General features: G+C 32.4%; 1 protein-coding gene across 2 annotated transcripts; it reads right to left on the reverse strand.

Moving 5' to 3' along the window:
* On the reverse strand, positions 1–26,403 carry LOC129976243 (neuronal acetylcholine receptor subunit beta-3-like). Of its 2 annotated transcripts, XM_056089723.1 has the most exons (9): positions 26,228–26,403; positions 20,392–20,424; positions 11,158–11,297; positions 8,325–8,369; positions 6,083–6,192; positions 5,055–5,261; positions 3,498–3,700; positions 1,634–1,759; positions 1–438 (listed from the first exon to the last, which is right to left on the reverse strand). In XM_056089723.1, the coding sequence occupies exons 1-9, from the start codon at positions 26,331–26,333 to the stop codon at positions 101–103; spliced, it is 1,308 nt and encodes a 435-aa protein (XP_055945698.1). In that variant the 5' UTR covers positions 26,334–26,403; the 3' UTR covers positions 1–100. The 2 variants fall into 2 exon arrangements, with proteins under 2 accessions (XP_055945698.1, XP_055945699.1); XM_056089724.1 differs by lacking the exon at positions 20,392–20,424.
* Positions 26,404–26,818: the final 415 nt, after the last annotated feature.

Raw genomic sequence — 26,818 nt, forward strand, 5'->3', positions numbered from 1 at the left:
CTTTGAGCCACAAACTATTAAGACACAAGACAAATTGCTTTAATTCGCTAATTACACTAAAATTTACATTTCTTATGTTCGCGACTCTGTCTGTGTCTTCTCACAGAGATGCCAAAACAGCAAGAAGAACTATGTACACGAAGGTGAATATCCAGAAAGCTATCCTGTCCACTACTAAGGACACGACCATCCAATTTTTCTTCCGGTTTTCTTCTTCCGGAAAAACTTCGGACGATGAAGATACTTCTCCCAGAGCTCGGTACCTGCTTACTGGCGAGTCAGAGAAGCTAAAAAGGCACAAGTACTGATCCATGTGCTGGCAAGCCAGCCTCACTAGATAGTTAGGAGGCGATCCCGAACAGTTTCTGATGATTTCCGTGATGGTGGTGATCACTAGAAAGACTCCAGACATGCATAGGCACGTTGCGCTGTACTGAGCTGTGGGGAAATAAATATAAGTAAAATAAATATGACAACGCGTCTATGTTGATCCTTTTAGAAATGTTTAGATGTTACAAAAGGCATTTTTATGTAATCGACTGAATTATCCACAATGGAAAAGCAAGTAGTTATAAATAAATTGGTAATATATCGCACATGAGCCAAAATTGTGCAAGTACTACTATTCATCTCAAAATAATATCATTTTATTTTTGAGCTATATTGATTAAATCCTACCTATGTGCATTTTAGATGATAAAAATTGAACGGTCAGAGCTAAGCTAATTGTGCTCCTTCTACGGAATTAATTTGCTTCTGTATAAATACTTGTACTGGTGACATCTAATACTATTTTCTTTTAAATACCTATCTTGTGAAATACAAAACGCTCCAATGTCCGCCATTTTCTTTCCGTGTGTAATAACAAAACCGATAACATTTTGATCTTTCAAAAAACTCTAGGTTTAATAGATTAAAAATATTTTAGGTAGATCAGAACAGACTGTTTTTCTTTTTTAAAAAAACCCTATAAATCAACTTGGACAATCTTCAGTGGTCTGCTTCTTCTTTCTGTGAAATTACCCGGCTCGTTAATGTTTTTAATAAATACATTTTTAATTATATTAGAGGAAGTGTACTTAAATTCAAAAAATTTTACAAGTTGAAAATTGTATTTTATGTTCCAGTTTCTTTTGAAGGAATATAAAATTGAATTATAAACAAAATAAAAATCATTTAGAATATGTGATGATACAGAAATAAATGGAAATTGAAAGAAAATGATTGTTTTTGCTTAAATTTGTCTTACTTATTTTAATTTTTGTTTGCTTATTCTAAAGCAGGGTTCACACGAAGCCAACTATTGCGCGCAATAGAAGGTCACGCCTACCTCAGGAAAAACGCGTGATCAATGGCAAAAAGTTGTCCCGACGAAACAACCATTTGCCATTGTCCCGTTGGGATCACGTGATGTTCCTGAGGTAGCGTGGCCTATCACTGCGTGCAATAGTTGGCCTTGTGTAAATGCTGCTTAAACTAGATCTGAAATTTTTTTTTTATGAATTATTTCGAATCAACTATAAAAGTTGCACAAGCATTGCCATTCATTTTAAAATATTCGGCTTTCATATTTTAAGGACTTTTGAATATTTTTTTTTAAAAGTTGACTGAGTTCAGTTGAATTTGAACCTACCTATGAGAGGAATTTCGCTTCCTGCATGCACTGTCATGGCCAGGTACTGCAGTAGGAGAGACATCAGAACGACGTTGGAACATCCGATCAAGTACCGCGCCCCATCACTTGGCAAAAGCCAGAAACCTAAAACACAGATAGTAGAACTATCAACCTAATTGCATTGGGCGGAAATTAGATGTCTTTTCCTTGAGTTTAAATTTAGAGACCCATATTTAGAGAGATATGCAAAACAACAGCAAAAAGAAAGCATGCTTCATAAATTGCTTTTTGTTCCCCTCTGCAAAACATAGAAAACCTTACATTTTAGCATTTCATTTTCTATTACATTTTAAGAATTGCATGTTTAGTATTATTACGAATCTGTACTATTGCTTCCTAGCACGAATAACTCCATCGTAAGAAAGACCGTTTTACAATCGGCTCTATTCGATGCTGATCGGATGTCGGATCAGTGATCTCAGGGCATGGCAACAAACTTGGCAACCATTTTGCAACTTAGCGACGAATTTGGCGAGTTTGGCGACAAAATAGATAATACTGGAATCTTCCAGAATTTTGGCGATAGAGCCAAAAGGAACCGAAACATGCCTGATTGTTCCAGAACATTCTCTCCGGCTCCGGGATCTATAAAAGGGTTAAGCTGAACAGAATCGTGGAAAGAGTCAACGATGAATAGTTGGATCAGTCCAACGAAGAGCAAGTGTTGTAGGGAGCTCAAGCGATTACTGCATTGAGCTGTGTTCCAAGTCTTGGTGTTTATTGTAGAAGGAGCATCGAGTCGTGTGAGGAGTAACCAGTCGTGTAGTAATGAGTCGGCAGTTGGATACAGCTAAAGCGAGGAGACAATGGAGAACTGCAGACGTTTGAAGATGTCATAGAGTTGCGTGAATTCTCTCCTTCTGCTGAATTTTGTCTGGCCGCTTTGTGTGCTGTGGTTGTTATTGCTATTGATTACTACTTATGGATCGCTGTTTGTTGTAGTGTGCTGCTTACTGTTCCTTGTGCACGTCTCGGCTGTGTATTTATTGTCTGTGTCTTCGTGTCTTCGTATTAATAAAAGTCGTCTCACAGCATAGCTTAAAACTCCAAATGGCAAAGCTTTCTCTTTTCTTCCCACTAGAAGTGGATTTTAAGACCTCATTTCATAAGTGATCAGTTCAGTTTCAAATTATTCATTCGATCAATACGTTAATTATTTATTTAAGTTTATACATTTGTTTTATTAAATGTGTGAAAACATATAAGATTATATTTATTCCATTTTTAATATGCATCTCATGGAATAAGAAACTAAAATAATATAAAAAAACTAAATAATACTTGAAAAATTAATCATAATTATTGATTAATGATTCCTTTAGTTATTTATATAAGCTGTTAATGACAAAGAAAGAGCTTATTATGAGGATTATAAAGAAACAATAAATTTCAAATAACTATAATATTAAAAATTATGATTTCGCAGGACCCATCAAGTAAAATATAACATAACCATTTAATGTATAGTTAATATTCTACTGTATTATTAAAAATAATCACTAATAGTTTAATTAATTTCAATACTGAAGTGTGTAAACATTGTAATTCTAATATTTTAAAATTCAAAAGATTTATATTTAAAATAAATTTATTTGACATCGGGTATTAACATTTTTTTTAATGAATTACCTGTGGTGCACTTCTGTTTCCCAGATCGCTGCCACCGCTTCTCACTTGATTAAATGATTATAGAATAGAGAAAATGCATTCTAAATGGTGCGTGTAAATAAACGAGCTAACTTCATGAATTACCAATTTCTATGGTATGAGCTTAGATAGAAGCTATCGAATGAAAATAAATTTGCAGAAGAAAAAATCTTACCTGCCAATGAAGTGACGAAGACAATTATTGTGGGTACGACGCATACGTATCTATATATCGTTGAAGTTCTTTGGAGGTAAAAACCTACTCGGACGAATTTGTGGATGTGGTATCCGTCAACATCGAAAATTTCGTTCTCGTGAGTTAAATTGGTCAGCAACCACTCGGTGCCAATGGCATTACTCTTGCTGGATATGGGGATGCTACAAAATACCGGAATACATTTTCATACAAATAAGTGCCAATCAATGAGCTATTATCAAAGAGAGTTATTAGTGACAATAATATATAGGGAGGTTTTAGTTTTTCCCATGTGAATAAAATGCGAAATAAAGTGGTCAGAAGCATTCAGTTTGGAGAAAAGTAAGAGGAGAATCCATATATATATCAATTTTTAAAAATTGAAATTATTTCTCTTACAGAGGAATTCCCGCATTAAGAGTAAGTCATATCATTGACTCTCCGACCCGCCTGAAGGCACACGGATAAAATAACTGAATGATCGAGCCACCGCAACAGTAACACTGACGGGAACTGTGCTTGAGTTCTAAGAATCAGTTCTAACAATATCATCGGCCACGGTAAATCCCTCTCTAAAGAAGTACGTCCCGTCATCGATAGAAGGAGCCAGACCCCCACCTTTTCATGTGCCCTCCAGGGTGGCGAGAACCAACCACCATGCCGGAAGCTTCTTATCCTCATTTGGAGGTACACGCCTAGGGGTAACATATTAAGGGTAAAATAAATTTAACATTTTCATAGTTTTTACAATAGCGCATACAATAAATAGAAATACTGTAATCGTCAAAAAATACTCACTCGTCAATTTGATGAATCTCAATGTTTTAGACTTTCCTGAGTTAAAAAAAAATGCCTGTCTTTAACAGACAAATTACTATTAATTAACAAACAACTCAAAACATTTTGAGCTAGACGGATAACATTTTATATAAGGTTTTAACACCAAATTTGTAGATTTTTGGGGGTACCATCTCAGGTGTCGTCCTCATCATCTGCCCGCGGTTCAAAATTATGAGGTCCGTCCGAAAATAGTCCTAATGTTGCTTTAAAACGGGACGTTAAGATAGCTAAACTAAACAAATGTAGAACAGAAGTTATTCAAAGCATTATTGTTGCGTATTCCCCTTGGATTGAACTCCAATTCAAACCAAGTCCAAGAGATTGGAGAAAGAGGGGTGCAGAAGCTTTTGAGGGTAAGGATTCCTGAGCACCCGAAAACAGAAGTTTGGCTTCAGCTCTCATGAAACTGGCGTTTGCACAACTTCTTTTGCACACACCTCACAGATAGAACACAGGGTGTAGAACAACCATGCCCGAACCAGGACTCGAACCCGGGGCGAGCGGTCACAGGGAAGACGCGCTACCCCTAGAACAGAACGCCGGCATTCAAAGCGTAACATTTTAAAACTGAAATCGGTTTGAATAGTGTTTTCAAAAATAAGCTATAAATCTGAATAAAATAATTCGCTTCTTACTTTTTTGATAGAATTAAATTTCCCCAATTTGTAAAATTGCATTTATTTGTAAAACACTTACTCAAGCGTTTCTAAACTAATCTCGAATCCATTGTGAGTCCACGCTCCGAAGACAATCGAGCAGTTGTGGCTATCAAATGGATAATGTTTGTACTTGGCGCTGCATGGCACATCAAACACGGTTGGAGGGTACCACTTCAACGTACCGTTGCTGTACACTTGGACAGGTAATACGTTTTCATCCTTGTATAAATCGTTCTTCTTGACACTGTAAATGAAAAACAACAAAATAATTCTTTTTCGAATTCCCATTTTGTTTTTAAAAAAGATAAACAAGGGAGAAATATTTTATACAAACAATAGCAATACAACTTCTCGCAATGAGTACCTAATGCACTAGCAATAACAAAATAGCAGTGCTTTTGGAAATATACATTTAAACCTGAGAATTAGGTTTATGAGATAACAATACATCATAGGCTTATGAGGTAGTAAAATATGTACTGGATTAGTAGATGCAGTGATCCATTAACTCTTCTCTTCAAATAAAAAAGAAGAAAGATGATATGATTATATGCATGGCAGCGGATGAAAGAGTGTACAATAGTCATATAATTTCATTTGCCGAAAAATATTTATCTATGTTAGGACATGACGTTATTAAGCCCTATTGAATGCAAAATAAATTTCTGCGACTCTCTTTTAATTTAATTGTCATATAATTATAATTAATTTGTAATTGTCATATAATTACAAGCACGATTCATTCATTCATTCTTCTTCTTCTTTACATTTGATCTAGTCTCTAAAATACCCAATTACTTTTACGTTTGAATTACATATAAATTTCATAGTTTTTAAAAATTGCTCATTTATTTGTAACCGATTTATTAAAAAGCATGACCATTTTATTTTGAATGCTAAATTTTTAAGAAATGGCATCACAAAGGGCTAATTGCTAAATGCATATATTCAACTATCCCGAAATATTTTTTCTAGATATTTGAACGAAGTTCCTCTTCTACCACTTAAGAGAGATTGAAATCTGATAAAAATCAAGACAGTATTTAATTATAAGGCTAAAATTACCTAAACAAAGAATAAATATCAGGGACCCAAATATCCTGGATCTTCATTCGAAGCATTTTTATATTGTTGTAATTCGAAGGATCCCACTTCAGTCTCTCGTCCTTCCATTTCTAAAGAAAGAAAGAAACTGCTTTCTTATATAATTCGTATCAATAGCCGTACTCAGATTTCACTGACATGCTCTCCAAATTCGATTAAGTATCATGAATCCTATTTCTATTAAGACAAATATTTTCTTTATTTATTTATTCCTTATTATTATTATTAGAATATAAGATTTTCTAAAGATCGAAATATGTTGTATAGCATTTAAGCCCAATGTCCACCTGTGGAAAAGTTATTTGTCAGGGATAAAATGATTTGTCTGTTAATATAAAGCCGATTTAATAACCTAGTTGGAGATCCCCCGGGGGGCACCTCGGAATAAGGATGAGAGGCATCCGGCATGGTGGTTGGATCTCGCCACCCTGGAGAGTACACGAAAATGTGGAGGTCTGGTTCCTCCCATCGATGACGGGACGTACTTCCTTAGGGAAGAGTTGTTCCGTGACCGGTGAGGGCCCTTAGGACTCAACCACAGTTCTACCAATGTTGATGTGTTGCGGCGGTCCAATCATTTAGTATTTATTATCCGTGTGCCTTCGGGTAGGTCGGAGAATCAGTGATATGACTAACCTAGTTGAAGGTCTAAGAAAAAATAATTGCTGTTATTGTGATCTTTGTCTATTAGGGTTTCGTTTAATAGTAATTATTTGTTAAAAATTTAACAATACTTTGGACAAAACAGACAGATGCATTGCGAATAAAAGCACGCGCGTTTATCTCATCTGCAAAATGCATTCTATCTTTTTTGCTTTATTCATCAAATGAAATATTACTATAAACGCTTATAGTTTTGAAGTATTAAATTTTTGGTGGGGAACCATCTGGTTTATGGTGATTAATAACAGAATTAGTTTAATTATATTTAAATCCTATTTTGAAAGATCACGATGACGAAGCAAGATTTGAGCCGCTGCCTCCACTTTATACTTCCGCACTACACCAAAAGGATTTAGTTTATAAAGGGAAGTCAAGTGGAGGTCTTTTGCTCTGAATTCTAGACCACATCATGGGTCCAGATTGGGGTCCAAAACCATGAAAGTATTTAAGTGATGCTTCACAGGTAAAAACGTGTTCCACATTCTCGATATATTGTTAGCCGATAAAAATTAATGTTCAGACTAAAGCGAGACTCGTCACTGAACATCATATTGTCCCAAACTGATTCTCCAGTGTACTACAGTTTAAACGAGCATTCTTATGCATAGGTGTGAGAAAAAATTGAATCGCTGGCTGCAGGTATAGATATTAACATGACTGAGTTTCCTATAAACACACTGACTGGAAATTCGTAATCCTTTGGCGGCTATAAGCACTGAACCTTGTTTTCTACAACTGTCCCTCTGATGACGAACAGTTATTGCCAGATATGGGCCTGAGGAAATGGTTGTGATTCTATGTAGACCTGGAATTTCTCGCACTTCGAAACTTCTGTTGCAATCTTGAGATCAATAGTGAGGTACATTTAGAAATCGAGGCACCTCTGTCTGCCATCATTCAAGTATTCTGCCGATTGTCCCTATTCAAACATGTTTAGTCGTCGTCTTTGTGTCGTTAATCATTAGCAACGTGCTTTTGCACATGAGTTGCAGAAAAACAATTTGAACTACTTATGCCGAATAAGCCGATTTATCTGCATTCCAGTGTGTGCTAGTGTTTAGCACATGTAAGCGTCGACTGAAATGTTTTGCATAAAGGCAAAGTTTGAACTTCAATAGACAATTCTCTAAAAGTTAATTTGAACAAATTCGCCAGCATTTGTTTACATTTTTTTCGTCTTTTACAAATTATGTTTAAAGTTTGGACTCCAGTGTGCGCAGATGAATGCCGCCATTAAAAAAAACTGTAATAATAGATGCTCTTTGCAATGAAACTGAATGTTTCAAGCGCAGCTTTAATTTTAAGGAAACATTTCGATTGGTCCAAACCATGCAGGAACGAATGCTGCTCTGTTCTCGAGTCAGACAATTACCTGTCATTTTTTGTTCACAGATAACTTGAGTTGCATATCAAATGAATATATTAAACTATTGCAAAATATCAGCATCAAAATTGCTTTTTTTTCGCTTATATGAATAATGGGAATTGCATGAAAAATTAAATGAAGGAAGTAGAATAGTAATATTAAAGTAATACAAACCATCATCAATACGCCTTCTACTGTCAGAGTTTGGAATTTTTCATCCTAATAATGAAAAGATACACAAAAAAGATTGTATTAATTTTAATTATATTTTTGTTATTCTAAATTTTTAAATTGTAATTTGTATTTTGTGAAAGTTTCTAACAATGCATTCAATCTCAAATTACATAAGATAGTGGGAATCTTCAAAAGGTTTTGTAGTAGTCTGTAAAAAATCTATAATATTCCTTTCTTTCCAAAAATTATTAATGCTTATCATTCGTTTTTAAATACTTGCACTTTGTGTATAAAACTACTTAAAAATTCTTCTGTGGTAAAATTTTAACTGATTTTTATTTCTATGTGAATTAATACCTTCTACGCGTTTTCATTAATTTAATTGTATCAATTAATAATCGTCATCTTTTAATTTCAGTATATAACGAATACATACTTCTGCTTCGTCGACATAATTTAAAAATTGAAGAGAAGCTCTCCTTGTTATTTCACAGTTGACATTTAGTGCAATAAAGACTTTCCGTGAGATCATCTAATTATGTTCAAATCCATTATTGAAAGACATTAATTAATCATTTTTTTCTATTCCATGCATTAAATCTCTCGCAAAACTACACATTGTCACTATTTTTTTTTTATTTTGTAGGAGTTTTTTCCAACAGATTGAAACCAAAATTTGGCACAGAACTACAATTGCAGTCACAAAATCATGTACCAAACTTGATATAAAAAGAGATTATAATTAAAATCCCACTTCCAAAATGCTGTAAAAAATCCATTGATCAGAATGACTTCAAGTATATTTAAATAGAATATACTTGAAGAATGGGGAAACGATACGGCACAAGAAAAAAGTTCCAGAGTGTACAAATAGATGGCGCTGTAAGCAGTATACTACACAAATTAAAAGACACTCATGTGCATGACACATTGCATCTGTTATAAAAACACATGTACGTGTTGTTCCCCTCCTATTCCACTCAAGCTCCAGACTTCGTTCACTCCAGCAAATTTATCAACCCAGAACTTACCATCACTGATCGTGCGTAAGAGCGCTTCACGCTGTGGATACTTTAGTATCTACGTCTATGTGTTCTCCTCCTATTGCGTCTGAGCAGCTTGTCACGAGTCTCTCTATAAAGAATCTTACTCTGTTTGTGAAGCCGTTTTACAAGAGCGATGGCTTTGAAGCAATTCCAGGGCCATTGAAAAGTATGCAAGGTCCGATGTTTATAAAGGGTCTGAAGAAAGTGATTAAGAAATTTGAAGATGCAGGTTGTTTTGAAGCGAAATATGGCACAGGGAGGAAATCAATTCGTACCAGTAGAAGATGTGACGACAACATTACAAAAAGGGGCGAGGCAGTAATGCGCAAACATGCAGTGCACAGGTAATTGCCTGATCTTTAAATATGTCTGTGAGCATGGTCCATAAACCTTTATACAATATCCTGCATTGCTGTCAATACAAAATTACCCACATTCAGGAATTGCTTCTTGTCGACCTATAGTAAGACATATTTTTGCTCTAGAATTTCTTGTTCGCATAGAAGTGGATGATGAATGGCCATGGAAGATTTTTTTGGACACGAAGTTCATTTCTATATCCAAGGCTTTGTCAATACACAAAATTGCACGATATATTGGAAAAAGGAAAATCCATTTGCAAATGCACCAGTATCGTTCATTCTGTAAATGTAACTGTGTAGTATGGGTTGTTCTTTTGTAGGGCCGTTGTTTTTTTGTCTTTTTTTCGAGATGGGTCCTGCGAGTCTCGTTACCAGTATCGACAATGGAAACACTATGGCAGTCTTTTGCGCAACCAGGGCATTCCAACACTTCAACGGCGTGCATATCTGAATAGAATAATTTACATTCAAGATGGCGCCATTCCTCCACATATTACAAAGACAGTGATGCAACTGTTCAAGAGGCATTTTGGAAAATTATCAGATGTCATTTTCCAACAGCCTAGCCTTCAAGATCACCGCCCCCCCCTCATCCTTGTCACTTCTTGTGGGTGTTATCTTAAAAATATTTTTAGTGGCCCATTTGCAAATTTAACTGAATTACGCGACGCATTCAGAGCGTGACTCTTGAGATACTTCATTCTGATGTGGAACATGCTATTTATCGGTTTTAAATAATGGCAGAAAATGGTGGACGGCATACTGAACAAGTCTTGCACATTTTTAGCTATTTTTATACTTTTTTTGCTATGCATATGCATAAAATTTTGAAACTCATCAATAAGAGGGCACGTGTCATTTATATTGATAATTCCAAGTTAAAAAGTGCATATTGAAAAAAAATTAATGAAGAAGGTACTTTTGTCAACTTTGGAGGAAATGAGAGATGAAATTATAGATCAATTTTGATAAAAATGTTTATTATTTTTAAGAAATTGAGCACTTGACGCTTAATACTGCAATAAAGAAATATGCAGAAAATTTTAAATAAAAAAAATTCAAGGTTTATTTTTGAAAAAGGTAGTATTATTCCAGGGCAGTTTTAAGGCAAGTAGATTCTCGAAATTTCGATAAAAAAATTCCTCTAATATTTTCCAGTGTAGCTCATATTACTTCCGATCCTTTTGAATTCTTTATACATTTTCATGCTACAAGGCAACAAGTTAAACGACACACCAATCACAAAAAAAGTTATCATTCACTAAAATTTGATCCATTTGATTGAATAACCAACAATATTTAAAATATTTTTTTTCTTGTGTATCAATAGTTTTACATGTCAGAAACACATTAAATTAAAAGGTCTACTGATATCGTGGCACCTTTTTTTCACTTATTTATCATCGGATAGGAAAGAGCACTTACAAGAGACATCACATGCCTCACATCGAAGTAGATGAGCACACTGGTGGGCCCGTCTTCGGTAGGTCGCTGAATTTTGTCATAGTGTAACAGCAGATTTTCTCGCAGTCTCTTCAGCTCACTGGCAGGTGTGGCTTCCATAACTAAGAGGGAAAAGGGCGCATCAGATGCCAAATTGGAGTTACTCTGGTGTATTAAAAAGAATAAAAAAATTTTTTTTTAAGAAACCCGTAAAATTTTGAATCAAGTGCCTCACATCAAAGGACACTCAGTGGAAGACAAAATTCTTTGTTAATGGTTTAATCTGCCATTTATAGATTGCTAAAATACAGCGTGAGGGCAAATGATGGACCCGATTTAAAAAAAATTATATTTTTGAAACTACTGCAAATTTTACAATAAGTGAAAACTGAATTTAAAGAGAAATAAACCAATTTTTTTCAGTTGCAAATATTCAATGTGTGACCCTCTTGTTACACGGCATACGTCCAATCCTTAATCCAGTTCGTTCCAAACATTTTGTAACATCACTCCACCAGTGAATGCTGCACAAATGCGTTCTTTAAGTTCTGGTAGTTCTTTCGGCTTTGGTGGTACATAAACAATTTCTTGTCTCGATGATTTCTTTTTGTGGGATTATGTCAAAGATAACAGACGAAACAAAATGCTACAAAATGTTTGGAACGAACTGGATTACAGATGTGACGCATGCTGTGTAACAAGAGGGTCACACATCGAAAATTTGTAACTGAAAAATTACTTAGTATATTTCTCTTTAAATTCATGTATCACTTATTGTAATATGCGCTGAAGTTTCGAAAATATGATATTTTTAAAATCGGATCCATCATTTTTACTCGCCCTGTATTGTTGAAACATTTTATTTACTAATTTTAAAATTCAGAAATGGTATCTTTTTATAATCTGAATTTGCCATGTTTCTCTTATTGATTGGATTAAATGTTTAAACCACCGATAGTGCCTTAAAAAATGAAAATTTTGGGGTTTCAGAATTCTGATTTGATCCCTGTCTGTTCGCTCACACACGCATTTCAATTCGGATCAAAAAGTAAAGACTTCTTGTTTAATTTTTAGCTTGAGGTAATTCTGAGGCAATTTTTATGCAAGCGTGCACGGTAGGGTAATCATTTGTTCGCAATACCATGCTGTGCATGCCTGCGTTACACAGTGTGGAAGTCGAAGAGCACACCGAAATTAGATGAAACATAGTAATACGTAGGTTAGATATTAGAGAATAAGAGCTTGAAAATTTCTTCCAAATTCATACTTTGTTTATGGTTGTCTAAATATTAGGGTGTCCCATAAGTTTCTTTCCCATTTCTAATATAAAATGAATAAACAATATTTACTGTTTAAGATATTATTTTTTTTTTATATATAAGAACCCTTTTGCTTTATTACTTTCTTCCATCTCTCAGGAAGCCTCATTACGCCTTCTTTTCAAAATTGTTGTGTTTCGGACAAGAAATAATCCTCGAGACACGCTCTTATTTCACTGATGGATTTCTTCTCTCTTACGACCATGTGTGGTCTCTCTCCATCATTGTCATGGTGAAAAACAACGCCTCATCAGTTCCTTATTTCTGGCCGTTTTATTTTTGCTATGACAGCTTTCAACTGATCCAGTTGATGACAGTATTCCGTAGAATTTATTGTTTTACCTTGAGGAAAGAGCTCGTAGAAAATGACGTCTTTCCAATCCCACCAAATGGACAAAAGAACTTTTTTGGGATGTTGTACCGGCTTTGCGACAGTTTAGAGCTCTGGGACGACTGAAACCGATGACATAGTGGGCTAATAGAGAAGCCTGCATGTTTGCACAAGCAGAGCCAGATAGGCCATTCATACCGCGATGAGAAAGAAACTTTTTTGGGACACTCTAACATTAAAGCTGTATCTATGTTTATAAACTTTGAGTTTATTTTATTTTATATATGTATTTTGTTGTTACGAATATTTATCTTGCGTTTATTAATTCATACGCACCTCTACAATATTGTCGGTTCTTATTTTATTCTGTTGGTGTTTGTTACTGTTAACTACTCTGATTTCATTACCTTTTATCATTGCCAGGAATATTATTTTATTTCAAATAAAGCTTTCTTTTATAACTCCATGCTCAGGATTCCTCTAAATTGCCAGACATTGGAGATATGTAATTTTGATTGCCTTAGCTAAGTTCCGTTTATCATATGAATGAATCTTCTAATGATGACAGTCTCTTCACATCTGAGAGATATTAAAAACATAAATATCCTGTTCATCTATTTTCTAAATTTCGAGATACGGTCATACTTCACTTTTTTATTTGTCTTGTTATCTACACAGATATTAAACGGAATTCTTCTTTAAATTTCAAGAATGAAAGAAAATTACGCGATTGAGTATTTAATGAAACAACGAGAGCCGTTTGAATTTCTTATTTTTTAAAAATTGTCAACCTTCAGCAAAATTTCGCAGGACTCTTAGATCGGTATCCTTCAAAAACGACTTTTAAAATTTAGAAACGGCGCAAACTTTATTTTCATGCAATAATGTTATCGCAAAAAAAACGACAAAATTCAGCTTAAATTCTGATTCATAAAATATTCTAATTGAAATTTTCTTTTAAGTTTCGCTCGGAATTTCATATTCCCACCCTTCAAGGCAAAATATGTCACATTCCTATGCCATAGATTAAATAGTATAACCTGTAGAGCATCAACAAACATTCATATTTAATATTAGTATAGATTTCTTCTTCGTGTTTTCTTTCCTTTCCAGGTCATTTCTTAGTAACTGACTTTTAGTATATAAAGCTGCTTGTGTTGAAGCTGCCTATTCAAAGAACATTTCATTTAGTGAAATCATTGCAAGAAGCCTTAACTGGTTTTATACCTTTAAAGAGCCTTTATTTCCAAAAGTAGCAGAAATTGTTTCGTTTTTATTGTTACTAAAAATCTACTTCCAAGATTTTTCTTTAATTTCACTGAAAAGCAAACATTTTAAACTGACATGTTTTTTTTTTATTTTTTTTTTATTTTATTGCCAAACAGAGTTTAAACGAAACAAAAACTTATACCACTTCGCTTCTGATAGTCACCATACTACAACTGTAAAATTTTTCATTTCATTTTAAGCTCTTTTCGGTGTTTCTATAGAAGTTGACTTATGTCAAAGCCACACCATGATTTTTGCTGAAGACATTAAAGACTTTTAAAGATAATTATTAAAATAATAGTCATGTAATGTTGAAAAGAGGTTGATAATAATGAAGTGGAACAAAACAAAAACAAAATTAATGAAAAAATAGCTTCCACATTAAATTATGCCACTAAACTCTGCAAGTAACCAATACACCTGAAATGCCCACCTATTCTGTATTGCTATGGGTACACATATATGTATGTTTGTATACAGAGTGACCTGAAAGAGTGGAATAAACTTTTATTTCTCAAATATTGCATCTAGACATATACAGGGTGGCCATGAAATAACTTTCCCTGTTTGGCGGCATTTTCAGTTAAAACGAATGAACGAAATGAAATCCTATTTTCTATACAAACTGTGGAAGGCATGGGCAGATGAATTCCACGGAAAAACAATTAGTACCAAAAGTTGCCGATAGAGGAAATACTGGCGCTATGGGAGTACAGTTATAAATTAATTCATGAAACTCACAGAAAATAATCTTTTATTCATCACTATTAAAGTCCCCTAGAAGCCGTGCCACATTCTAAACCTTCCCTGTGTTCCGGTGTATGGCGTTTTCCACTGCTGCATGTAATGTGTCAGTTTCGATGTTCAAAACAGCCCACACATTTTCTGTTTCAAGGCATGCTGGTTTGTTTAAGAGCAGCCACGGCATTACACTATCTGGTGTAGTCTTACCAGTAAAGCATGCTGAGGTAAGGTAAGGCCCATATTAAGCACACATCAACAGTCAGTAACGAAAAACAGTCAAGAACACATCAATAATCATGAACGAACTGCTAACAAGTCATTTGCTTCCCTTTTTACAAGGAATGAGTCACGTACGCTGCTGTCACGTACGCACTGGGGATTTTACATAATCCATCACGAAATGCAAATTTCCTCATTCGTGCATGAAAGCAGAGCAAAAATGTCTCCTATCGGTAACTTATAGTATTTTTGTGTGTGTGTGTGTGTGGAATTCATCTTCTTATGCCATTCACAGTGTGTATATGAAATGTGGTTTCATTTCGTTCCTTCGTTTTAACTGTAGATGCCGTCAAACAGAGGAAGTTATTTTATGTCCACCCTGTACTTCCAATTACAAAGGGTGATTAAATAACCTGGCATAATAATTGAAAGCACTTTGGCTTCTGTGAAGGTTAATAGTAAAAATTTAAAAATAAATTTCATTTTATATATCCTCACAATGTAAAAATGTCAATTTGTAAAATGTTTCTCTTACATTCGTCTGTGGACGCATAAAATTTTACATTTCTATGTACAAAATTTGTCTAGATATGATTATTTTAAAATTTAGAGGGGCTAAACACAAATTTAGATGAAAGAATTTATTTCATCAATGTAAATTTGTTCAATACAGAAAAACTGTCCTTTGCAAGTATTTGCCTAGTACTGCATCACCCAATCAGCATGACTTCAAAAATAAAATCACACATAATGCTGTTTTATTCGATTTTTTCGGCATTTGTAACATCGAATTTAAAAAGAATAGAAGATTAACGTGAGAAACTAAACAGTTAAAATTCCAAGAAAAAGTATGATTCTTTGCTGGGACTTGTACAAGAGTGATTATTTCAGTAACAAGGAATATCTGGATGTGCTAGTGAATTTAACCTATAAGTAATTGTTGTTGTTTATCTCCGTTGGATTAAACATCAGTTCAAACCATGTCCAACAGATCGGGGAAAGACAGGTGCAGTAGCATTTGCGGGTAAGGACTTCTGAGCACCCAAGGGCAGAAGTCTGACTTTAGCTCAAATGAAGATGACATTCACACACTCGCTTGCACAACCCCTTTTTACAGCGTGGGAAGGCTCTTTCACAAACCTCACAGATAGAACACAGGGTGAAGAACAACCATGACCGAGCCGAGACTCGAACGCGGAACGCCCCGATCACGGGAAAGACGAGCTACCCCTAGTCCAGGACCACTGGCGTTTGTAATTGTGATGCAAGCATAGTTATAGAAGATTACAGATGTCATTTTCCGAATTTCCGGCATCCGTCTAGGACATTTTACAGAACTGCTTAGCAATTAACAAACAAATTCCTTACTTTCCAGGAGAGAAATGGAGAGGACAAAATTATACCAATAATACAAAAATTGAGGTTTAGGCTTATTTTCTTTTCTCATGCTAGAGTACGAATATTCAGTTCAGAACCACAACGTTCCAAAAAGCAACAGTGTAAAGAATATTTCAAAGTAATAACTGGCATACATAAGTATTCGTGGAATATATGGATTCTTACAGCAGTTACATGGACAATGACACGATGTATTTCTAGAATTTCACATTTGAGCCTTGCATTATATAAAATGAAATCCTTCTTAACCTGAGAAATGTAATTTGGACAGAAAAATGTTGCTTTAATCGAAGTAGAACCCTAAATTTTCAAAACTATCCATTTTAGAACGGTAAAAATCCATTGATTAAACAAAAGGTTCATCATTTTTTTTAAATGTATGTTGTGACACTTTTAGGAACTTTTTGGTTTGTTCCATTTTGCGTAACAGTAGGCTGTATAATGACGGATGCATTCAGTTATTTTTTATTGGCATTATGTCTTTATTTAGGGATAAATTGGTTTTAGCAGAATCTCTACAGATGTTTGTCGATGAATTCAAAAGGTCTATCTAAGTCACAAAAGATAAACTCTATCTCATATGTCCAACTATTGTTAAAGGAATACATCTTTGTTCAACTATGGAAGATGTTTATATTGAACAAACTTTTAAGCTCGATAATTAATTATTGTATGGCCGATTTTTAATAGGCTACCTTTAATGAAAGTTAATAAATGCGTTACTATTTTCTGATTCTTCCCTTTTAATAATCATCTATTAATAATCTAATCTAATATGATAATCAATTTAAAAATAATATATATTATTACTGAAAATGACAGCGAAATTCTAGCTTAAACACTAGCCAAAAGTATGAAAAAATTGTCTAAATTCATAAATTTGTTTTCGAGTATCTCAGCAAACTTGAGAGATAGAAGCAGGAGCCTCTCGTAGATGAGTGTGATGAATAAGACACATTTTACTCAATCGCAATTTTTGGGGGAGAAAATGCGTATAAAAATTGACATTTTGTAAATTTTTCTTATCCCCCCCTCTTCAGAAGCCAAAGTATTTTCTTATATTTGTATGTTTTATTTGATGAAACTTGGCAGTTGGCAGCGTATGTCTAATTGCAAAGGATAACTAAGGAAACTGTAACTTTTTACCCTTATTAGGGACACTCTGCATACGAAACGGATACTTTTGCCCTCAATACAGATGCTGCACCAGTAGATCTTTATTGAAAAATTGCTTCAACTTTGTTACCTTTAATGAATAGAAATGAGCCAGTTGTCTTGCCAGGTAACCTATTTCGTTTCTCTATCCTACTCGATCACCTGAAGTGTGATTGTAGACCAAATGGTATATAATTCTCAAAGGAGTAAAAAAAAAAGGTGATAAGAGTCCCAGTATTATGAAAAAAATACCCTTAGATCCTTAGCTTGACTTCGCTGATACAACAAAAATGACTTTTTAAATTTTGTCTGTTGTTGTCGTGTCCATGGAAATGCAAAAAGTGAGGAAAGAAAGCCTTAGATATTGTCGAAGGTCAGGAGGGCCACTGACGCCAGTTTTGGTGCTTCAGGACTGTAAAGAATCTCCCGAAATGGGTCCAACAGCGGTAACCAGCCAAGCTTGAAGATATCTGCGGTAATAGATGGGTACTCGAAGATGTGTATCGGTGTGAGCTGAGTTTCGGGGCCATTTTGTCCGTTATTTTATGTATATGTGAACTCGAAAAAGCTACAAGTAGTAAAAATGATAAATATTTGACAAACTGCTATTTTCTATGCAATATTAGAGCATCATGCATGAAAGAGGCGAATACTACTGATGAAGGAATTCAATCTTCGATACGAATTTAAAGATGACTTTTTCGATTACAACTCTCGAATCTGGAATCCAATTGATAAAAAAATCCGATTGGATCGGTCTTATCCGGCAAGTCTCGAGATCAATAATACATCGATATTTAGGGGAGCATTCCTTTCGACTCAGATCCTTTCCTAATTCATTCTAAGAAAAAGCCACTCCAACAACAAGATGACCAATGATCCTATACAATAAAAAGGATGCAAATATGTTCTTCCAAACATGACTAGAAAACAAGTAGTCAAGCTTCACGATAGTAAATCGTTTATCTTGGGAGGAAAGAAAAGGAGTTTAGCATGCTGGAATAAAGGTAACGGGGAATTTCGTTAATAATTCAGGAACTGCCGGAAGCGGCTGTCCAATTTTTTCTTCGAATTGCAGAATCATTGCGATCATTCGAAGTCGCATATCTTTATAACTGATGTCATTATGAATTTATGACTATTCTCCAGTAAAGAACTAGAAAATATTCATAGATGCAAAATGAGAATTGCGGTTTAGTATGTGACTGTATTTTTATATTTGTGGTTTCGGTAGTCAGAAGTAGAATTTATGGCTATTAACAGCAGCATGGAAAACTAAAAGCGCACATTTTGTAGAAAATATAATGAAAGGAAATGATGATTTTCTATGTCTACTTTCCTTTCAAGAAACTTTACGTATACATAGCAAGACATTTTAAAGATCAAAAATGGTGATGGTTAAAAATAGCAATATCAGAAATTTTTGTCAGTTAAAAAAATCAAGGATTATATATCTCTCAGGACTTGATACATGAAATTTGGTCAAGCCTTGCATCTTAATTGCATAATCTGTTTCAAGTTTTAGACTCAGCCCCGAAGAGTCTACAACACTGAGTGCAAAAGGGCATTCATTACCTTATTCATTCAAGTTGAGCGAAAGTATTGTATTTTATCTCAAGCAACGTCTCTGTTCACGCGTCCTTACCATTGAACGTAAATAGGCTCACTTTTATTGTGTTCGCCTGATTTCTTCTTGCAATTCCTGATTATTCGAGAGCTATTGCAATTATCTTTGCAATTTATAAATAAAAAAAACAAACACGACTATGAAACTGTCATAATTCCAAAGATGGTTCGTTGATTTTTTAGTAGATAGTTTTTACCTTTTATTTACCGAGGGTACTTTATTTATTGATGTATCGCTTAGATTCTTCTGATATCTTCACAATGTGATCATTTTTTATGTGACACAATGTGACTATTTATTGGAAAGAACACGAAGGATGTATTTCCAATAGAAAGCAACAGATGTCAGCTAAAAAATAACACTAAAAATCTTTAATTATTAATTTAATTAATTAAAAACGTTTTTTTTTTCTTCTTCTTCTTGTGTTTATTTTATACCAAATTTTAAGTAATGGTTCAAAAATAAATTTGAAAAATGGATGGTAAAATAATTCGGTAATTAAACGGTTAAAATGATTTTATTTTAACATTCATTTTGAATCCACTAACGAAATCAAATTAAAACTAAATATTCACGCTTCTGAAAAACAGCAGGGATAGTTTCCAGTGAATCTCTAGAATTGTTTGCTTATGAAAATATAACCTTATGTCAGTAAAGAATGTGAATCGATACTGACCACAATCTATAAGCAACTTTACATAACATAACAATTGATATATATATATATATATATATATATATATCATATTTTATAAGTTATTTCCTTTTTTGATGTTCCACAAGAAAGGCCAGAGGATGAATACGCCATTTTTTTTAAATCTCTTTTAGTAAGCTTTTAATGGCCTCAAAAGAGATTGTCAGTCTTTCTCTTATTCTTCTATTCGCAAGAAGACTGGAAGCGTGGAACTCTTAGAATTGCTGCCCAACATGATTAAAAAAGGTTCATTGATTTGAGACTGAATGTAAGAAAAATCTTTCTTAAATGAAATCTCTTTCAAAATATTCGCACTCAAGAATTTGAAAGGAAACCCGAAAGCTTTTAAGATTACATTTGAATGGAAAATGACCATTTACAAGATATTTTTAATAATCGGTAGTAATACGTGTTTTCTCCAGTAGTATTATTCTAATGTAAAAATAGTAAAATTGTGTACCTGCTTCTATTGCTCCAGCAATCGCATCTTCAGCTGAAATTGGAAAGTTTAAAATTGAATATTTCTTCAAAAATATTAATAAAAGCACATTGTGTCATCTAATGGTATTCTCAAAGTTCTTCATTAATCTATTTGCATTAGTTTTTTGAACAATATAAAGTCTAAAAGGAACTTATCAAATCAACCCCACTTTTCTAAAATACTCAAAATACCGACTAAATGAATCATTTGATTACGAAATCATCTCAGATTTTTCTTGTTGAAAAAGTTGTCTTTACGCTATTTACAAGTTATGTTAACCTAAAAAAATATTTAAATATGTCTGTATCAATTTTATTAATAATGAGGTAACGAAATATTTAGCAATGATTGAATATTATCAGCCATCAAAATCACTCATTTAGGTTTCAATTTTATTTCCTGAATCAAATGTTTTTGTCAAATCAGATTGGTGAATCGAATGCATATTGGAAGCCAATTGCCCCTCGTCTGAAGGTTGTGTGTCTCAACATTACTTAAATAATGCATAATTTCTTAAAGGTGATCCTTGATGATGGTTAGGTCTGACCCGATTTTCGATGTATCGAAAATAATCGGTATTTTTGAAAAAACGATTTTTTGATATTAATTTTTGAAAAATGTCGATCATAACCATGAATCATGGCTCACGATGGATCGCGATGCAGTAAATCAATACTCAAAACGAATTTTTGGTTTTCGGTTAGTGTTTATTTATTTGCTCCTCATTATTTTTCATCATCGTACATAATTTTTGTTGATATTTTTATAAATACTGTCATATTTAAATGTATAAAAATGCTTGGTTTTAAGCATGCCCTTTCGGAATGAATTGTTTTCTTCCTACTTAATTGTTTAAAAACTTGTTAATTAATTGTGGTTCTTGTTTAAGTTGTTAAATTATTTTCTTCTAAACTAATTGTTTCCGAAACTGAAAATACTAGCAACATATTTCTATTTAAATATAATAAAAAATGTATCGCTTATTTTCCAATATATTTACATTTCCAGTAATTTATTTGATACTTTATTTATTTTAAACATCCAAAATATCTTCCATAAATAATGGTAAAGTCGTTTTGCAATAAATTTTAATGTCTTTGTGAATCGAGTATAAAAATAAGACAAATAACTGAATTTCAACGTTTCTTTTCGGCAACAGACACTACCATTATTTAGTTTTTAATATATTCTACAGCATTTATCCAAAGAAAAATACTCTATTAGCAACTAAATATAGTCGATATTTGAATAATGATTGTTCTACGAAAGAAAAGCTTTGCTCAAAATTAGTACTACAGATAACTTTCGAATTCTGTGTTAAATATATAAACAAATATGAAATCAGCAGCCCATAATTGAACTTTTCAGTAACTCATTGGAGCTAAAAATTTACAGGTATAAAATATTATATGAAGTTATATGTGATCTCATACAATCTGGAGTAAAAAATGCAACAGTCTTCAGCTTTTCAAGTCTTTCAGATCTCTCTAAATAACACACTTAAGGAGATTAGTATCAACGTTTTTAACGCAATACAAAATTATAATACGAAAGTTTAATCGTGAGCCATAAATTCCTTTTTTACATATATAGAATATGCTATGCAGTAATTCTAATATAGGGTTTTTGTATAAATGGTAAAAACATATGTGAAATGAAACTTTTTGTCAATGACAGTTTTATGAATGGAAAAGAAATCCACCTTCCTTTAGACGCCGACCATTAGTGGCTCTTAGAAATTCCGACTCTTTTCGAAACTAGTTCGAGTGCTTGATTGATCTTGACCGAATTTACGATAATTATCAAACTTCCGATAATGATCAAATTTTTATGAATATCAACAATCAGTCATAGCAATATTTTACGATTGAATATAAAGGCATTGCTTTGTTTTTCAGTGGAAAGTATTTGTTGGATTTCGTTTCTTTTTAATTCGCATATTTTTCTGCAGTATGTGTATTGATATTTCTAAAAATGTATAATTTTTTTTCCGTTTTATGCCTTTAAAAATGCTTTTTTCCTATTTTATATTTCTTATTAAATTGGTTTCTTTTGTACTCAAGATAAAAATTATTTTAATGGATAAATGTTTGGAAAATGGAAAAAAAATGGAAAAATGCTAATTTATTTCAGTTTATATGATTGGAATTTATGTTGCGCTTCTTCAAACTTTAGCCCAGGTAAATTTTTTTTTTCTTTTTCTTTCCATTTTTCTTATTTATGTGATTTTTTTTACTTTCAAATCGATCGTATTTTGAATTTATTAAAAAAATACTACTTTAAATGATTTAAGAATTTTTTCTTTTTGTGGAATTATTATTTTCTGTTTTTAAGATAAAGATCATTTGTGTGATAATTTTTCAATCTTTAATTGTTTTTATATAACTTTTTTTAATTCCATTTTCAATCTCAACTTCATTTTTTCGTTTCATTTAAAATTTCATAATGTGCCAAAATGTTGACAGATTAATTAGAAATAATAGATTGGTAATTAGATAGAAATAATTAATTTTTTCGTTGTGTTTATATTAATGATAATACATAATGGCGTGTTTTCCTTTTATTTGATCATGTTGTTTTATAACTGAACGAAAATTGGAAGTCCTTGCTGATAAAAAAAGTAGTTAATCAGAAAAAAAAAATTAAAATAAACAAAATTCAATTAAGTCAATCTCAAAACAAGAATATATAATTAGTCTCCTTAGAATTATAATTAGTCTCCTTAGGATTATAATTAGTCTCCTTAGGATTATAGTTAGTCTCCTTAGGATTATAATTAGTCTCCTTAGGATTATAATTAGTCTCCTTAGGATTATAGTTAGTCTCCTTAGGATTATAATTAGTCTCCTTAGTGACATAAATGTAAATCAGGATTCTTGGAACTCATATTTATGTATCAACAAGAGTTCTTCAATATGAACAAAAATTTCGAGTGTAATTCAGACATAAAAAAAGGCACTACATTATCTACACGGATATTTCCTTTTTAAACAATTCAAATCAAAATGTTCCAAAACGCTTTTAAAAATTTGAAGAGTTACGACTTATCAATAATACATTAATTATTGAGATAAGAGAACTTATAAGAAATTCTATGGATAGTTGAATTTAATATAATAGACAATATTCCTGTAATATTGATACTTGAATTTTTATTGCATAACTTGAAAATGGTAGCATTTTTATTTATTTTATTTTTATTTTGGATATCCAGTTTTATAACTACTATTTGCAATTCTTCTCTATCGTTTGCAACGAAAATTGTCATTGTAAGCAATAGAGAATTTCTTCACGTAAATATTATATCTTGTGTAAAATTCACCATATAGAAAAAAATAAGCTCTTCTCAATATAATAGCATAAAAATGTTTTTTAAAGTATTTTTTCCATAATAAATAAAAAGTGAATTGTGATGCAATAATAAGTTCAAAACACAAATGAATTGGCTCAAAAATTAATTTTGTAATAAATCATTCTAGATCTAGTTTAATATGTGAATACTTAATACTTTTCATTTCAATATTTATAATGAACTTATTTTCAGTTTAATATACGTATTGAACATCTGAAAAATGCATGGTATTTTATTATTGTCTTTGAAAAATACATTACAGGCTAGAAATAATAAAAACATGCTTAACAGACCCATGATATTTGAAAATATTGCAGCATAAAATTTTATACGATTCTACGAAAAAAGATTTAATGTATATGTATCGAGATTTAACAAAAAACATAACATGAAAAATCCCCCCCCCCCTTTCCAAAAAAAAAAAAAAGGTCCTGCACCACAAGGCTTCTTGTGGATAGTATTTTTAAAAGTTAACATATGAGCTTCTGACACTCCAAATAATTTTGTTCGTTTTTATAATTGTAAAATTTATGAAGCTAAAATTAAAAAATCGATTGTTTCAAGATACAAACAGAGCCAATTCTTTTAATTGGTTGAATTTAAATATTGTAAAACTGTTGAAGTTTTGAAAAAATATATAAGCTCTGTAAAATGTATATATATAAAAGAGAGAAGTTGCTCTTCCATAATATCGCAAGATTTTTTCATTTTTATTTTTCTTATGATTTAAATTTTAAACGAATAATGATGTTTAAAATGAATGGAGTATCAGAGGTCGGGGAGGACTCCTACCCATTTGCACCTTATTCATTGCTATAGACTTTGCATTAGTGAAGAAAAAGGAAAGATGAAGACGGAAATTATCAATAGGTTTTCTTGGAAACAATAATTCAAAATGCATTCATGTAATCTCCATACAAATCCTTGGTCGATGCTTAATGCTTGGTTAGCATCTTAGAAGGGATCATGCTACTGAACCGAATCATTGCATTTCGGCCCTATCTCGTGAAAAAAAAAATTCTCAATCGCTTCGTTCATTATTTTCATATTCTTTTAAGGAGTCATTTCTCTTCTGAAACAAATACTCAGAAGGTGTACCAAACGAGTGGTTTAATGGAATATTTTCATAAAGAGGAAGAATATTATTCTTATAAGAAATATCATCTGATTGGAAGCTAATTCAGGATAGTGTTTTGTCATCGTGAATGTTCACTTCTCTTCACGCTTTCGGCTGCATACTGAATATGAATGTCCGTCCACATGGGTGGGATGGTCGCAATCTACTCTAAAGTAACCTTAAGAGGGTAGTGGATTTTGAAATAAGCAAAAATGGACGAAAATTAGCAATTTTATTTTTATCGATTCATTATCAAAATATATGTTTACATTCAATTAAAATAGTGTTATAAAACGTATTGTTCAATAAAATAAATATTTTAAGAGTTAAGAGGGGAAAATAGCACATCTCAATGACTTTTCTTGAAATGATATTCTAACGTTCCGGTGTCTTAATTTTTGAAGAAATTGAATGGAATTGATAATAAAAAATGTCGGTCAAACATTAAAAGAAAATGGAGTATGCTTTATATGTTTCGAGTTTTTTTAGCAAGTTAAAAGTCAGTATCAGTTCAGAAAAACATAAAATTCCTATGAAAATTCAGTCTGTGTGCATAAAAATATTTCTAAAAATTAGAATTTAATTGGAATTACAAAATCATACACAATTTTATTCCGAATAAATTTATATTTGGTTAAAAAAATATTAGAAAAAATTAAAAATGAAGTCGCCTGGAATATTTTGAAATGTTTAAAAATTATATATTTTTTAATTTTTTAAAACATAATATATTTTATTTTAAAATACCTTTTAGGAAATTTGATGTATTTATATTTTAATACATAAGCATAAAAATTCCATAACCTTAAGGGAACAATTCCTAAAAGTGTCTAATAAGAGTCCACTGTCCCCTTAACGAATGCGTCTCTAGAAACGACCCATTTGCTGATGCCCAGGTTCATTACAGGTTTATGAACATTAGATAATATTCAAGAAAAATGTCCCACTGTAAGATTTTGCTGCCGTTTTGTATTAAATGAAATAAAATAGGATTTAGAAATACAGATTTTCAAAAAGGAAAAGGTAGAACATTAATTTTTTTTTTTTTTTTTTTTTTTTGCTTTGAACGAATTTCACTTATTCATTCAATTCATTATTATTATAAGAGAAGAAAAATATCTGATGGAATAAATTTAGTTTCATAAAAATGATTTTATAATATCTGTATCCATTGCAGGAGGAAATTATAATCATTTTTGCTTGCTGATTCATAAACATTCATGAAATAAGTTATTTTCTAATCAACTTTTTTCGACAGTTTTTTCATCAAGATCTCGGAAAGTACATTAAATAATTAAAAATATGTTTAAAAAATGGAAAGAATAAAAAAGAGATATTTTACTGACCTACTTGAGTGTGTGCTGGACATACGCTGACGACAAAGAAGTAAATTACGCAATAAAATGCCTTTTGCGTTATGCGTTTTACGAAATATTGATTAGATATTGTCATTGTAGGCTTTGGATTCAAAACGATGATAACTCCACAAACAACAGCACAATTTTGATGAAATCAGGATGACTTCTGGGGGCGGATCAAAAAGCAAACTGTCTTGTCACTTTCATACCAAATAACACCTGCCTCTTCGATGAAAGTTGGCGGGTTTTGTTTAATAATGTTTTTATTTGAGAATTTCTTTTCTATTTTCAATTTCAGAAGTAGAATCTCAAGATTTCAAGATTTGGGGTCACCAACTTTTAATTAAATAATCTTTTTTTTTTTTTTTTTTTTTTTGTCATTTTTTGGAAAAAAGATTTCGTGATATGAACGTTAGAAAATGAGAGTTTAAAATTAGTTTTTATGAATCAGATGCATGAATCATTTTCATTTCCTTACTCTCGTGTTTGTTCATTTCATGATAAATAGGGGACTGAATAAAATAATATTCATTATATAAAGGTTAATGCGTTTAAAATTAATGAACGGAATAAAGCCGA

Source organism: Argiope bruennichi, chromosome 7 (genome assembly GCF_947563725.1).
Source record: "Argiope bruennichi chromosome 7, qqArgBrue1.1, whole genome shotgun sequence".
Classification (NCBI taxonomy): domain Eukaryota; kingdom Metazoa; phylum Arthropoda; class Arachnida; order Araneae; family Araneidae; genus Argiope; species Argiope bruennichi.